Genomic DNA, 16,148 nt, shown 5'->3' on the forward strand with positions numbered 1-16,148 from the left:
CTTAACTCTGCAGTGAACCAGGATGGATGTGAAAATTAAACAGGCTTTAAAGTAGTTTAGGAGGCGAATAAACAGATATTTCAGCCTCTGTGTCACGCCTTATTTCCTAATCAGTCAATCTCTCTCCATCTGTTTTTCTTTACTGTACGCTGACTTGGAATACAAAGGACACCGCCGTCACTCAACCCCAAATTGCCAGACTGATAAATATCACGGAGCTGTCCTTTTACTGAGCTACGTGGACGCCAGACTGATGTTCAATCATACAAGCGAGGTCTGACACCTAGTGGACGATTCGTTAAACATAATGGATATTCCCATAATAGGAAAAAGAAATCAGATTTAGTTGTCTGATTTGTAGTTGCGTGCTGCAGTTACTAAGTACTTTGTTTTCATAGATTTACCTGATAGTCTCTATGTTATATAACTGATACTGTTTAAGTGATGCATGAGAAGTAAAAAAAGCTTGAGACTGTTTTTCCAGGTGGTTAAGTCTTGGATGTAATAGCTCAAATAAGCAGTTTTGGGAGGTTTAGGGTAATATTGTATCCAGACATATACAAACATCTATTTAGTCTCAAACTCAGGAAACAGAAATAGAAATAGAAATGAAAAATCAGACAAAAATAGCAAGAGAGAGAAAATATCTGGGAAGATATCAGAAAGATGTTTTCATTTCCAAGACGTTTGACCAACAGCTCTAACATTTATTTGGTACTTTTAAATGATCATCTACTGCTAACTTTATACTATTATTAGTCAAATCCATTCTACTGATATTAACATCTAGAAGTCACAGTATGTGCCAGTATCGGACTACCATCAGAGCATTTTATCAATGGCAACATCATCATTTCCTTGACGACAGCCTGTGCCTGAAAACTCAACCGCAGTGCATTCCAGCAGCTCTTTCCAGTCACTGGTGCAGTAAATAAATACTTTATTTGTGCCAAGTTGTCAGAAAAGTACACTAAAAGGAGTTACAAATAACATTCTGGTCATATTTTTAGCTTATAGCACACATTGTGTATCATCCTATGCATAATCCACCAAAGGACTCCAAGCAGGTTAACGCAAAGGTCACTCAAAGAGGTCAAATTCTCTTCATGTTCACTCTACACAGCAGCTGGTCTTGTCAAACAGGGAAACAAAACCCTCTTTAATTAGATGTTCAACTAATTGCATAATATCTCCCATGGGGCTGCGGGGTGAAGTGAAGCATAAGGCAAAAGGAGAATGCTGTCTTTGTTTCCCTTTTTTGCTGATTTTTTTGGCTCTTGCAGCTGATTTGAGTGATTTGATGTACTTTACTCTTGTCCCCAAAAAACACACCAAAGAAGCAGCGATGATAGATAGATACATAAATAGATAAATGCTTTATTTATTTAAAATGAATTAATTAATGAACATTAAAGGTAACAAGTGTGAAAACATGGCAGACATGGACGTAAAATCTGTTGTTATTCTAAAGGAGAGGGTTTTGATGATTTACTGATGTGTTGTGTGATTTGACACAATCTTTTTGAAAGTTTAAGACATACAGTAGCGCACAAATTACAGCATGTTGATCACAAGTATGGAGGGCGACAAGACGTCAGACATGAAAAGGATGTAAGTTGCTTTTAAAGAGAAAGAACTCATGAGAAAACCCCGTCAGCTTTAGTTAAATTCCTCTTTGCGTCCTCTCACACATTTCCAGTGGTAGTCTTTGCAAGCTGAACGTTTTGGGTCACCACTCAGCTTATTACAAACAGTATAAAAGGCCCAACATCTCCCTCCCCTCAGCGTCTCTCCCCCCCCCAAAAAAAAACGCTGAACAGAATAATGAGCAGTAAACAAGAGGAGTAGCAGAGAGGGAGAAGGGGGTATCCAAGTTGGACCGCAGGGGTGACAAAAGAGGGGGTGTCTCCACAGCGACTGAGTCAAGCTGGTTGAGTCACATGGCCCGGGTTTCTATTGAAACCAGTGAGAGAGGATTGAAGCTCAGCCTTTTAGTCCATGTTTTGGAAGCCAATGGCAGCGACATGAGTGGAGCCCAAGCGAACGGAGCGATGACGGCGGACGGCCTCCATCTGAACGAGACTGCAGCTTTGGGACTGCAGGATGAGGAGATGAACACAGCCCTGTTTGGTGTGTTATACTCTTTTTATATCAGTTATTGACATTTCACAGTATTTTTTTGCAAGTGGTTTAAAGAAGACCTATCATTTGCAGTCTCTTGACCAACCTATTTTTTTTTCTACATAACAAAAACAGGACTGATCTTAATAATTCTTAACAAAATTGAACTGAATGATCTTTCAGTGTTCCTACTAAGTGGAACTCTTGTGTTTTTATCCTCTGCAGAGTTCAAAGTGTTTAACATTGTCATGATTGCCCTGGCCTTGTGTATCCTCACTATCACCGGCCTGTACTGCATCACAGTCTGCTACAATCGCACCAGGTGAAGATCGAATATCATTACTACTGTGAATAGTTGTGTATCCGCTTTTTACACCTAGTTTAATAGCATCATATCCTGTCTACTTGTAATTTTAGTCTTTACTGATTACTGTAAATTCAGTACAGTAAAATGACATGAAAGTCATTAATACAATTAGTGCCGTCTTCTTCATCAGGCAGTCAAAGAGAGCCCACGTGTATGAGAGCGCAGTGACCCGAGGCGAGCCAGTGAACCCCGTCGCGGTCAAAGCAGTGAAGAGGTCGACCAGTTTTATCAACCCTCTCGCCTTCTTCAGGAGACCAGAGGCGGCGAAGGACAACTCCAGGATCTATTACATCTACAGTAACCCGTTGCCTGTAGGAGTGAAGGAGGAAGAAGACGAAGTAGAGGAGAAAACCGCGCTGTCGCTGCCGCTGTCGTTTCAAGAGTACGCCAACGATCCCAACAGCGGCGTCATCCTGGACCCTCCGATTTTTTACATGCAGCTTTAGAGGGCGGTGAGGTGTTACCCTACGGGGGTGGGAGGGAGAGACTTGAGAGACTTGTCCTGAATCTGAAAGGTCTGACCCGTGCAGCTGCACTGAACAAAAGTGATGTCACCGTGTACACGTCATTAAAGGAGCACTTAGGGCCAGTTTTACACAGGAAATTCAGTTTACTTGTCAAGGCGAGTACTCAGTCTTTAAAAAGTAGTGATGTCATCAGGCTTATATCAGCATAGACTACAAATTTATAACAGAAAGCCTTCAACCTGGAAAAAGAGGTTTGAAAGACGCAGGTGTTCACCAGGTAAGGAAGGTCTAACGAAAGACACTGAGTTGCATTATGGGAATTGTAGAATCCAATCCAATTTTGCAGCTTGACCCATACTAAGAGATTAAAAATCAGGATATCTTGGCCTCTGCCTCTGCAGTTCTTCTTCTAATCAAATATACAAAAATCACTGGAGTACCCCTTTAAGTCTTAAAAATCTCTTCATGCATAACAACTAACTAACTGCAGAGTTTCAACTTCAGAATAAGAGTTTTTTTAAGACTGTTTCTGCCAAATCCAAAAGAAAAATTAAAAAAATAAACCACAAAATAAACTACATAACTGGACAGAAGTGCAGCATGGTTTAAAGTGTAACATACCCAAGAGGTGGATGAAGATCTTAACTTGAAAGATGCTAAAATTAAGCTGTAGATGTACTTTGAATTTTTATTAGGATAGTGCTGAACTACTGTATAGTGATGCTGTCATACACACCTCGCATAAAACACTATGTACATCTTAAGAAAATTCCACAGCATTTGGGTTACAAAGCACCCAGTGGGTAACCTAAATAGATCGTCTGATTGTTTGAATGTGAGACTGTCACAGATCCTTAAAAGCTAAAATCATTTATGGGACAAAAAGTACACGACAGGAAAGTTCTCATTTGATTTTGAATGATCTTTAATAAAACGGCTGATACACAGTGTTTTACAAAAGAAGCCGAGTGTGAGACACAGAGAAAGATGAGAAAAATACAAACAATTCTCACTGTAGAGCGATTGATCATACAGTACTTGAGGGCAAAAATGATTGGATTGCACAAAAGTCAGGCCTCAGACGATCGGCTGGGTCTCTCTCATCAGCCACTCCAGAGCTTCCTTCCTGCCCTGCCTCTCCAGCTCGGCTCCGATCACCTCCCGACAACTCCTGTGGTACTCGTTCACCCAGTCCCGCTGCGGGACAGAGAAGAGAGTGTCAAGGGCTAATGTAATAGGAATATATGTTTATTTTATGATTGTAATATTAGATCATATGAAGCTAAACTGCTAAACCATTTCTCACTTTTCTCATAATCTCTTACAGAATGTACAGTAGGCTGGTAGCTGTTGTGTTTGAAGCAATGTGTTAATAACATTTCCAATAAAAGCCTTTTGAGATTCATTTTTAAATACACGATGGTGAATTTGTCTTTGTTCAATGACACTATTAAACATAATCATACTGGATATTCTTTACCTCCTTCTGAGTGAGCATCTCCGTGTTCATCATCTTGACTTGGATAGGAACCAGAGTGATGGGCTCAAATGTCAGGCTGCCTCTGTTTCTGTAGTTGTGCTGGAAACACAGACGAGAGAACAAAAACTCATCAGTTTTATTTGATTTGAGTTAAAGTTTTGATTTTACATTTGATTTGGTTCTCAGTTAAAAATGACCTACTTTGGTCTTGGCCGGTACGACAAGAACCACGTTTTCAATACGAATGCCAAAAGATCCATCTTCATAGTAGCCGGGCTCTAGAAAAAAAAAGACCAGAAATGAGATGATTTACAACATAAACAAACTTCTGCAAAGAACTTCTGCAAAGAAACAGGTTCCTCTCAGTTTCCCAGAATGACAAACCACTTCAATGCTGATCAAAACACAATATTTCTACTTCCAGAGAGAAATCTTTTATGATGACTATATTATGTTTGTGTAGCTGCATCCGTTTTTTGGTTGTACTGTTTTGAGGAAGAAAAGAAACAGATGCAATCTATCGCTCATTCCTGCAGTGCAATCCGAAGCCAATTTATGACACCTGTGAAGATTAGTTGGTTTAATTATGGGCTGCTCTTGTGATGCTGGTGACATTTAGGTTACGCCTAAATCAGTCTGTTTATATTAAGGACTATACTGCTGGTCAGATGTTGTTGCTTTTAAAAAGGTGAAAATACAATATAGTGTGCAACGCTTTTCATAACGAGATGTGTGATAAAATGATCTGTATCCATACCGTCGCTGACGATCATGCCGGCCTCCAGAGGTTCATCGGCGAACGTCTTGTAGCTGATGCCGCAGGGCCCTTCGTGGACGTTGAGGAAGCAGCCCACACCGTGACCCGTACCGTGGAGGTAGTCCAGCCCGGAGTCCCACAGGGCGGCCCGGGCAAACGAATCCAACAGGTGGCCTGGAGAGTTAACGGAGGTTTGAACGTAGCGATTACACTTTGTATATAAACCTGAAAAGTTTTGTTTTTCGCACATTTCTAATGAAACATACCATACACTAGTAGACTTTGAAAAGATTTGACACCCTCTCACATGTAAAGACAACGTGTCTCAGTCTCAGTCAATCACTGAGTTTTTAGTCACAGACGAATAATTTGCAAAGTCTGAGGATCTTGCAGCATCACTGTTTGTGAGACTACAACTAGACTCCTTTTGAGATTATTTCCCATCGTGCTCCTAATGGAACAATGGAGCAGGAACAAGCTGCTCTTTGTGTGCAGTGGTTTGTCCTGAAAAACCAGCCAAAGAAAACTTAAATTAATTAATTCAGTTGTAACTGAACAACAACTGTGAAGAGAAACAGACACTACACACTGATTGCTCCTATTATTAACTCATTTTCATTTTTTTGGGTTAACGTTTCTTAGATCATATCAGCTAATCACATTTCAAAAGGCCTGTACTTGTATTTTTACAACTTTAAAACAGCTACACAGCATACAGCTGCCCACAGAAACCACCTTCAACCATTAAGTATCTGGACGCTTTCAGCTGCTGGATGTTGGAGTGTTTCTGTTTGGAAACCCACAAACTGCATGAAATACAGAAGAAACAGCAGCAGCCTGGATAATTATTCAACGGCACAAAGTCACAGTTTAACACAGTTGAACTCGATTCCTGTGAATAATAAGTAAATACACTGCAAACACGCAGCAGCCGACAGAAAGAAGAGGTCACACTATAAAGAGAAATATTCGCTTTTTCCGGGTGAGTGAATTAATGTTAATGTGACTTATAAAAAGGGAGGCTAAAGGGCAGCAAGAATGATGAGCTTTCAAGTTTTTTCAGGAGTCATTAATAACACTATTGCATCATGTTTCATCAGGAAAGTAGTTGGAAAACACACACACACACACACACAAAGAGCATCCATTTACTGCGTACCACCATTAGAAACTGAGTACAATCAGCCATTGACAGTAATCATATAAACACATATTATAGACGCAGCATCCAGTGTGTCCCAGAGGCTGTAAACCATTAATCAAACCAATAACCTTATCATACTAAAGCATTTTACTTGGTGTTGCTGTAGTGGTGACAAAACGTTAAAAAATATACATATTAGCAGTTTGAATTCAACTGAAGCTCCCTGCGTTCTCTGGGGAAATATTACGCCAAACTCCCTTTAAAACATAGGACATATTAATAATTCCTTATGTGTCCGCAAAAACACATAACTCTAGAAACACAAGATAAAAGGCGTCATATGTCGACAGTCAATTCAGCATCAATATAATCCATAAAGATAAACTGTATTACTTAATATTTTGGGTTTTGTCGTCTCAACTTGCTACCAAGCCGAGATGTTCACTGTCTATCGTGTGTGTGTGTGACGGTTTGCTGCTTCCTGTTTGCTGCTGGAGAGAGCACATCTATTGGTCGTTGACAATGTTCACGTCACTGAACTTCACTATTTGCATGAGCCGAGACTGAAGACTTACGATAATATTAAATATGTTTGATTTCATCCGACCGACTTAAGACTTAAGCTCGGACTAAGTTTTTTTGATCACCAACACCAACTCCAGCAAAACTCTCATGATTTTATTCTGACATTGGAAATTTCTCTGCGCCAGTGAGGGAACAGCTATGAACCGGGCTGGGTCCCTGCGTTGGGTCCCTGCGTTGTGATGTGATATCTCAGACACCATCGGTTAGATATTTCCACCGATTGGCCTGATGGGAACGTTATAGTTAAAGATTAAGTTCTCTGTAGAGTAATTACATTGGCCCAAAGTCTCTTTTCTCTAAACACTGTTCCTGCTTGGATTTTTCCAGAGCTGCATGAGCGTGACGACACAAGAGGAGTTACTGATTTGCCAAAAGGTCAACAGCAGTATTTTTGAGAGACAAATACCACAGCTGTTGACTTGTTATTGTCTGAGATTAAAGAAATACTTTTATCTAAAGGAATCATTTCAGTCTTACTGTTTGTGAATGCTGAACATTTATGATTATTAGTTTTTTAATGAGGTAATGTGAGAGTGGAGGGCAGCACCTTTGGTTCCGTTGGGGAAAACGGCAGCGCTGACGGCTATGTGTCCCTTCAGTACGTAGGTAAAGCATTCCTGGAGGAATAAAAAGAAAAACATCATAAATATCAGGGCTGGGATAAATTTAGTCAATGCAAAAATGGAACTGCCCTCACTAAAAAATTTTTTGCACATTCAATATAAGAATATTTTATATAGAATAAGAAATTGGATAGACTGCCTTCTCAAATATAGAACGTACCTTCTCAAAAGCAGATGGTGTCCCAAAGTGCATGGTGCGTGTGACGTCTGTGGTTCCATCACTGCCAAAGAACATGAACGTGATTTAATATCAGATTATCAGCAATGTTCTATCACTTATTTACTAGATCATTGGTTGTTAGATCCAGACAAAAAAGGATGTAATGCATCACCGGGCAGGAAGGTGATGATTGTCTGAATCGAAACATGCAAGTCACACCAAACCTGGACATGATTGGTTCGTCTAAATGAAACTGTTTTGAGAACAGATGATAGATTTTGTTTACATGTATTGAGCTCCAGAGTCTATCAGGTAAACTTCATTCATGGTTAGCGTTCTGTTGGTTTCAGGCAGCGGTCTGTAGAAGGAAAAAAAAAAAGTTGTATTAAGGAACAACAAAACCGTTTCCATGAAAAACATATAGTTACACAAACACGTCACACCCAGGCCTGTTTCATCCACCAACTGACCTGTAATGTATGATCGCTCCATTTGGACCGACGCTGGAGATGGTGGGGAAACTGAGGCCGACGAAATGTTTCTGTTGACTGAAAAAGACACATTCAAGTCCATCAATTCATTGTTTAAATAATCTATCATCAGTGTCGCTAGAACATTAAATGTCAGAGTTTCTATTCATCAAAAACAAAAGAGAAAAATATTACTCTTGGTCAAAAACACTGTGATACAACAGCATTTAAATCTATTCGTTTGTTACACTTCCATATCCAGTAGAGGGGGACACAAGTTCAGAATGGTCTTTATCAAAGCGTTCTTCATATGCACACATCTGTCAGTCTTCATCTTTCATCTTTCCACAGCATGTAAAGCTGACAAGAAGTTAAACTGGATGAACTTGTTAACCAAACAAGGAAAAACCAAAGTGGTTTGCAAATCATCTGTGGAAAAAACAAAAAAAGACACCTGCGTAATTCTTCAGCCTTATCAGACGCGGAGATCTCGGTCACGGTGCCTTTTGGAATCTATAAAACAATAACAGCAGAGACAGAAAGAAAAACTAAGCCGAGTTATGTGAAATCCTCCGCCTGAACACATTATTTCCACTAATACTGATATTGTTTCTTGAAACTCAAGGTTATATAATTGGTGTTTTTCAGGACAAAATAACAAATAATAATAATAAAAGATGGTAAAATACTAATTTCTAAACAGTTTCTATAACAATGAAAATATCCATATCAGGGGTTTAATCAGCACAAAAAGTATTTAAGTAAGAACAGAGAAGCGAGTGGAAACCCAGTGACACAGTGACACAGACTGGAGGAATCTGTTCTTTTCTCTTATAGATCTAAACATGTACGACCTGAAAAGCAGAATTGAAATACCTCCTTTTCCAACCAAACGAAGAGTTCACAAAGGGCGACTGCATCCTTGATCTGTCGGGAAAATCGCCCGTTAACATAACGTTTTAAACGAGGGAAATCAGACAGACGGTTTATGAAGATGTCATAAAAGATTTTACAACGAGTGAAAGCTTCTTACATGAGCCATTCTCATGCCTTGAATCTCCGTGGTGTTCTTCACAGCCTTGGAGAGGCAGAGTGGAGTGTAGGGAATTGGAGTCCTGTGGGTCTGAAACAGATCAGGAGGAAAGTAGCTGATGTTACCTTCAAATAAATGTTACGATAAAACAGGTTTCAATTTCTAAATCTGAAATATTTCAAGTAATGTATTGTTCCAACTGTCAAAGGCAAGAGAATTGATGCTATTAAAACAGCTTAAATGTTGTGTTCTACTGGTTTAAGCAGGTGAAATAAAGGCAATCATACAATTTTAAGATTGTACCACATGATGACTAAGTCTCTGTCCTTCCACAAACAAAACTGCAACACATGTTTGTCGAGTGACACTGTGCATCAATCGAACTACAATGAAACATTTAAAAATACATCATGTGATGGGTGTAAGGACACAGATGATGACATCTGATAGACACCAGGAAACAGAGAAAAAACACGATGTACTCTGATTAACTATCTTTTTCGAATGTTCAGCGTGCTCGGCGGCGCTCTCTCACCTTGGGGATGACCTGTGTGAGAGCACAGCTGGCCTTGTCACAGATCCACACTTTGTCCTTTGGGCCGAGTGCGGCGCAGATGGCCTGGAGCTCGGTGTAAACCGACTCGTACGGGAACGTCTGGATACTCAGTTCGGGCTTGCTGGGAGAGTCCAGCTGCAGGTGGTCTCTTAACGCAGGATCGGAAAGACGCTTTAGGTCCACGAAAAGCCTGCAGAGAGGGTTTAGGTCAGTGAGGAAATATTGTCTGTTCCTCCAGGAGTTCAGGGTGCCGATGAGCTGATTAGGATGGACAAGGATACTGTGAAGTATATGTAAATTACTGGTATCTGGGAGGGAAAGTAAATCACAGTTCATCATCATATTGCTAATACTGATTTACTTGCTTTAAATGTTTCAATATGGAGTAATGGGGTATTTTTTTCCATTATTATATTGTTACTGGACTTTGTACGTACTGTGGTGGAGTGCAAGTGTCAAAGGACTTATCTGTATTGGATTTTGGAAGTCTAAGTACTGCTGATTATCTGGTTAAAAATTAATGTAGTAATTAATAGGACACCGATCAAACCAATATGCTGCGTGTCATATTTCATTACCTTATTGTGTTCATGCCCACAATCGTATACACGAAGAACACTGGGTTGTACTCGATGTCTGCACCACGGAGGTTGAAAAGCCCTGAGAGAAGGAAACAATTCAATTTTATAATTGAAAAAAAACATTGAACAACATTAAAGACTAAAATTTCTCTGCCAACAAAACTGCAGGCATCGGCAGTAAATCTGTGTAAAGATTGCTTAAAATTTCCCTAATTATCCTCTGCAAGCAGAGCTTCATATGTGACGTCTCTTTATGAGAGTGACTTCCACTCACTCAGTCACTCATTTGATAGGTTAATATACAAAATAGTTTACTAATCCTTAAATATCCATTTAAAATACCCTGATATGAAATATGTCTTTGAAACCTCGTATAAACGAGTTGTTAAAGACTGTCAGTCATCCTCTGTGGATGCCTGAACAAATCCCCTTCAATTTAACGCCCATCGAGACTCTTTGAGAGTCTAAATTCTACCTGATGACAATCAAAATCAGCTTCGCTCTAATTAACAGAAACTCTCAGACCAAACAATCAGAAACAAGAGCTCATTAGGCACGGTTAACAAGGTGCTCAAACAGACATCTAGAGGGACACCTGTGCATCCCTGGGTCCTTGGATCGTGATCGTGTATCAAAACGGACTTACGTAACAGAAATGAAATCGGGTACGGCTGCTGCTTGTGTTATAGAGCGATATCTGAAAACTAACTTTACATGAACATGAAAGATCTCAAATAAGCTTTTCATTCTGTGATCAGTTGTAGTTACATGTACATGCAAAAACATTTTAGCCTGAGGCTAAAATGTTTTTGCATGACATATTTCCGCCCACAGCTCTGAGCTTGACAAACACTACTCTCGTACAGTGGGGCTGAGATTTCTATCTGTCGTTGCACATCTGATTGTTGACCTAGTCAGAAAGTAACTCAAGAACTGTGCTTAAATGCAACTGTGACTTTCCTAGTAAATGTACTTCAATATATTTATCTTTTTACTTTATGCTTTATAAATCTTCAGTGATGTGCACAGCTGTCTACAACAGTGATATTTTTTAATACTATCACAAAAGGAGGCAAAAATTTTTAAAATTCTACACATTGTTGGTTTAATATAGTTCATAAACACCTCATGACTGTCTTCATTTACCTCCTTGGCAGAGGTAATTATACTAATTTGTACTTTCCGAAAAATTAGTCATACATGCAATCTCGTCCAACGCCGTGGCAACGAACCAAGTGATTTTCCTCTCCGTCATCTTGCCTCTCAGCGCTGTGATCTTGTCTTGCCAGGACATACCTACAGGAAGATAGCATCAACATGGCATGATGCTTATTAAACTTTCCTCAAAAACCTGTATATCTAGTAAAAGTAAACAGAAACTATTTTGTCAAACTTAAAAAACAACATCCAAAAATGGTGCAACTACACCTACAGCGTGATTCAAATAAAGGGCAATACTGTAAATAAAAGAATTCATTTATTCTACAAGCATAAAATGATGTTGATGTTCTAGCTGTCAAATATAAATTCTGGTAGAATTTCATAACTACGGATCTCTGTGTGTTAATCCAGCGTCACACTGACCAGTGTATTCCAGTCCCATAGTACGGAGCTGTGTGCTGGGTCTCGCTGGGCGGTCGGGCCACACGGCATCGATCAGGTTGTGCTGCACCGCCACCAGAGAGTGGCCTGCACCAATCAACGCCTTGGACATGTTTTTCCACTGGTCTGAGATATACAACATCAGAAAGGTTTCAGTTAAGATGCACAAAAAGTGGTTAAAAAAACAAACAATATTTTAACATATTAACAACAAAAAAACGACTGGGTGTTTAGGGTTCGATAAAGAGGCTCTGCAGGATACAAAAACAGGACACTTGTACACTTTAAAGTCAATTGTAGGATTTTTGTTAACTGGAGCATATTTTCTTGCTATACACTTGTAAGAATGCAGCGTTCACACTGCTTGAGCCTTTTGCACTTAAGAGGAAAATGGAACCATAATGTACCAGCAGCAATAATCCAAGGATCCACTCCCACTTTGGAGTTCTCTGGCAGGACACTGATCAGCCAGTCCTCCTGAGAAGGTGTCTCCTTCAGTCCTATATAAGATTAGAGAAAAAAAACAAGATAAACTAAACACTGAAGATAAAGGCGTGTTAAGTGTGCCTGACTGATACCACTGTTGAACATCTTTAAAGATTTATTTTTGTCTCAGGTCAAAGTGCAGACATAAACCAGAATACCTTGCTTGCCAAAACAGGGAATTGGAGACATGTTTTTTTTATTCTAAAATTAGGTCAAAACATTCTGGTAGAGTCAAGCTGTAAGTCATGTCTTCTCACCAGTTTGATGCTGAGGGCACTTTATTTCACTACTAAGTCTGAAGCTGCAAATCCTAAACTTATATCACTTAAGAAAAACAACTAAACTGGAGCTTAACTCTCAGTACTTTTGTTTAGAGCTTATATAACATTATAAAGAGGCAGTTGTTTACTGTCATCAACAAACAAGTTGGAAATTACCCATCTTCATCAGGGTCCAGTTGTTGTCCATCTGCTGGCTGGCCTGGAGGAAATAACGCCCATCGGTCCACATTGCAGCATACTGCTCTGTGACAATGGCTGTACCTGTACATCACAAATCATACACACAAAGCAGATTCAGACTCTGTCGGATCCAGTCTGTATAACAGACAGAAGGTATGCAAGTAAACTGATATCAGAAAAGTGACACACTAGTCTATTACTGTCTGTCTGCTACACATCTAACGTGTCAGTTGTGTTTGTACAGTGAGACACTGGGGGGGGGGGCTGTTCAGTCAGTTCTGAGAAGCAGGATATACAGGACAAGCCTCTGTAATTCGATGTTTAATTTGTAGGTCAAGTAGAAAGAGTAGAGGTGATATTTCACACAGAACATGCTATGTATTTAATGAAAGCCACTATCATGAGGTCATCCGGTGCACTAACGAAACGTGATACGTCGGGATCTGGTTTATCATGAATAGATCAACAAGACAATACAAGTTGGATGTCTCTGCCCTTTTTTTCCCTGTAAATAAGATTTATACATAAGCTTCTAGTTTGCCCATTAAGATTTGACCTCTTGCTTTTAAAATACACACACACACAACATACCTGCAGAGCCATTGAATCCGCAGATAAATTCACGCCTGCAGTCACACGGTGCGATGTATTCGCTCTACAACACGCACGAGGACAGAAAGAGAAAGACAGACAAAAGGGAGAGATCAGCTTCATTAACAATCAGCGCAAAGAGGCCATAAACCAGTCAGACATTTTAAATGCCACCTTTGCTGCTCTTCTCACATCATGGCTTTACATGGAGAGGGGAAAAGGGAGGGGCCGTGGGCAAAGGGCTACAATTAATTACGAAGGTCAGACGAGACGATCAGAAGTGAGGAGTCAAGACAAACACACGCAGAGAAAGAAAGAAAGAAAGGAGTAGCAGCTGTACTACTGTGAGCGTGTACATGTGTGTCTTAGTTTATGTTTAATAATCACTATATTAAAGCCCTCGTGTATAAATGCAGAAAATATGTTGTTCCATGTGTGTGAGAGATCTCACTTACCTGGTGTGCGTCTCCAGAAGGGATGATGTAGGCTTGTATGGGCTCAGTAAAGTATTTGCAATTCTTCATCACCTGGCGAAGCTGCCTGAGCAACTCTCCTGTGATCTTTGGAGACATGGCTTGGTCTGAATGGAGAAAGAACATGAAATAGTAAATAAAGACTTAAATTTACTTGATGCAACAGAGCTACAGTGCACTCAATATGCAGTCAAACGACAGATGAGTTTAATCTAAAAAAGCTCAGATGAAAGCCGTTGCAAAGTGCAGACAGTGTCTCAGCATTTATCGCATGAAAATAATTGGTTAAATCTCCCAAAAATAGTAACTGCAATAAAAGAAAACACAAGCGTTTAGGCAAAAAAAAGACACTTATGAGTTTCCCTTATTCATTATAATTCTAAAACCCACACTATGATTACCTGACTTTTGGGAAGCCATGTTGACTTCAGGTGGCTGGAGCAGGACAGTGACTGACTATTAACGTGGAGCTCAAAGTCACAGTCCACACCTGGATCTTTAACCCTCTGTAACATGCTGACAGAGCAAATGTCACAGGAGTCTCGGTTAAATATTAATGGAATAGCTTAATTGGCAGGCAGGTCTGTGACCTATTTACACCGCAGTAAATTCAAAACACAAGTGACTTTTATGTGCTGTAGTGTTCCTATTATAGTAGTGCAATTTAACTCGATGTGAAACCAACCGACCAATCAGGTTGCAGTCTTCTTCATCGATGAGCTCTCTCATTGGCTAACCGCTCCGCATGCGATTGTTGTTTACAATTTGGTATCCATTGGTTCAATATCTTAACCGACTAGCTAGCTACTAGCTACAGCAAAAATGCTTCCGGTATTATGAAAAGACACTACGACGGAGCCAGAATTTAGCTGTGTGGTCGGGAGTCTTTTTTTTTGTCTTTCATACATCGTTATCAACAGGCCAACCATAACACACAATAACTGCTTCATTCATTGTGTCGCCGTTGCTGTTTGGCAGTGGATGTGGTAGCAAACGGTAGCGCGTCAGGAGGATGTTTGCAGTTGCTTGCCAATTTAACCAATTTCACAACTGGGAGAGCAAATGTTTCGGCCTCAGTTTCTGTCACAGACAATACGCTAACAGACACAACCGTTTCCTTCAGTTGAAACACAGTCAACGTCTCGACGCTCCTCAGTCTAACAGTGAAGTTTCCCCACATGCAGCCAATGAAATGCTGGAGACATACCCGGGTCGTTTCGCCTCGTAAATGTGAGTCTTGCGTTGAGAAAACAAAGCGTTTCACGTTAACAGCTCGCACCTCAACACGAGGCTGCCATTTCGATGTTGACGTTTGCGGTCACATGACTGCAGTTTCTTCCAGTAGACGCAGAGGGATCCAGACTCGCCTCTTTCCCTGTGATTAATCCATACATACACTCGCTTCAGCCTGTATGAACACATGAATACATTCACTAAATATACACATATTAATCAAGTCACTGTGCTCGAGTGCATCAACCCGACATTAGTGATCATACGGCGCCCACAGGAAAGTCAAAAATACAAGTGATCCCATCAGCTACTACCGTTAATAAATCATTCAAATGGAGTGTTAAATAAATATAAACATTTAAACGTTTCCATTAACCTCCAATCGGTTTATAATAAATGCAAAAAGCATCTAATGTCTGTTGATAAAAGTTACCGCCACTGGCTTTCTTTTTTGCACTCCATTTTAATTATTAACAGTTTTATTTATTAATGTAATCTGTTATAATTTTTTATCTGATAACCTTTTACTGCGTTTTGTTACATTTGTGGCTCCTTGTTTGCCAAAATGTACCACTGTCTAATAGAGAACCCTGAAAAGGCTTTATAATTTATAATTGATAGCTTATGCTTTAACTAATACTTTATAGGTCAGTTATCTACCAGTTAATAATAAAGTGTTTTTACAACTATCCATGAAGTCCTTGTCCTTAGTTGTAAATGTTAATAAGTTAATAAATTCATTTTGGTTCATATGCTCTGCAGCAATACTAAAGAACTCAAAAACTACAAAAAAGGAGGAGGATAAACACCAGGCAACCCAAAATTTGCTCATATTAAAGGCTTGTAACTGATCTATAAAGAATTAGCCAGTCAATTTTAAACCATTAATAAAGTAATTACAATTACATGCCTCTCATAAAGGGTGCCTTTTTTAGAAAGTGGTACCGAAATAGTATAT

The 16,148-nt window shown here is 39.7% G+C and overlaps 2 protein-coding genes across 3 annotated transcripts; one reads left to right on the top strand and one right to left on the bottom strand.

Moving 5' to 3' along the window:
* The first annotated feature begins 1,893 nt into the window (after positions 1–1,893).
* Positions 1,894–4,009, top strand: si:dkey-246e1.3 (uncharacterized). Its single transcript, XM_067581761.1, has 3 exons — positions 1,894–2,130; positions 2,347–2,443; positions 2,619–4,009. Exons 1-3 carry the CDS (start codon positions 1,941–1,943, stop codon positions 2,932–2,934), a joined length of 603 nt encoding a protein of 200 aa, XP_067437862.1. The 5' UTR covers positions 1,894–1,940; the 3' UTR covers positions 2,935–4,009.
* On the bottom strand, positions 3,863–15,313 carry xpnpep1 (X-prolyl aminopeptidase (aminopeptidase P) 1, soluble). Of its 2 annotated transcripts, XM_067581742.1 has the most exons (21): positions 15,165–15,286; positions 14,359–14,473; positions 13,940–14,064; positions 13,485–13,548; positions 12,870–12,974; positions 12,354–12,446; positions 11,929–12,072; positions 11,545–11,640; positions 10,342–10,423; positions 9,743–9,953; positions 9,208–9,297; positions 9,051–9,101; positions 8,629–8,687; positions 8,175–8,252; positions 7,991–8,062; positions 7,705–7,765; positions 7,469–7,538; positions 5,193–5,366; positions 4,637–4,713; positions 4,436–4,534; positions 3,863–4,152 (listed from the first exon to the last, which is right to left on the bottom strand). In XM_067581742.1, the coding sequence occupies exons 2-21, from the start codon at positions 14,375–14,377 to the stop codon at positions 4,033–4,035; spliced, it is 1,890 nt and encodes a 629-aa protein (XP_067437843.1). In that variant the 5' UTR covers positions 14,378–14,473; positions 15,165–15,286; the 3' UTR covers positions 3,863–4,032. The 2 variants fall into 2 exon arrangements, with proteins under 2 accessions (XP_067437843.1, XP_067437852.1); XM_067581751.1 differs by lacking the exon at positions 14,359–14,473 and having other exon boundaries at positions 15,165–15,313.
* Positions 15,314–16,148: the final 835 nt, after the last annotated feature.

Source organism: Thunnus thynnus, chromosome 3 (genome assembly GCF_963924715.1).
Source record: "Thunnus thynnus chromosome 3, fThuThy2.1, whole genome shotgun sequence".
In the NCBI taxonomy this organism is placed as follows: Eukaryota; Metazoa; Chordata; class Actinopteri; order Scombriformes; family Scombridae; genus Thunnus; species Thunnus thynnus.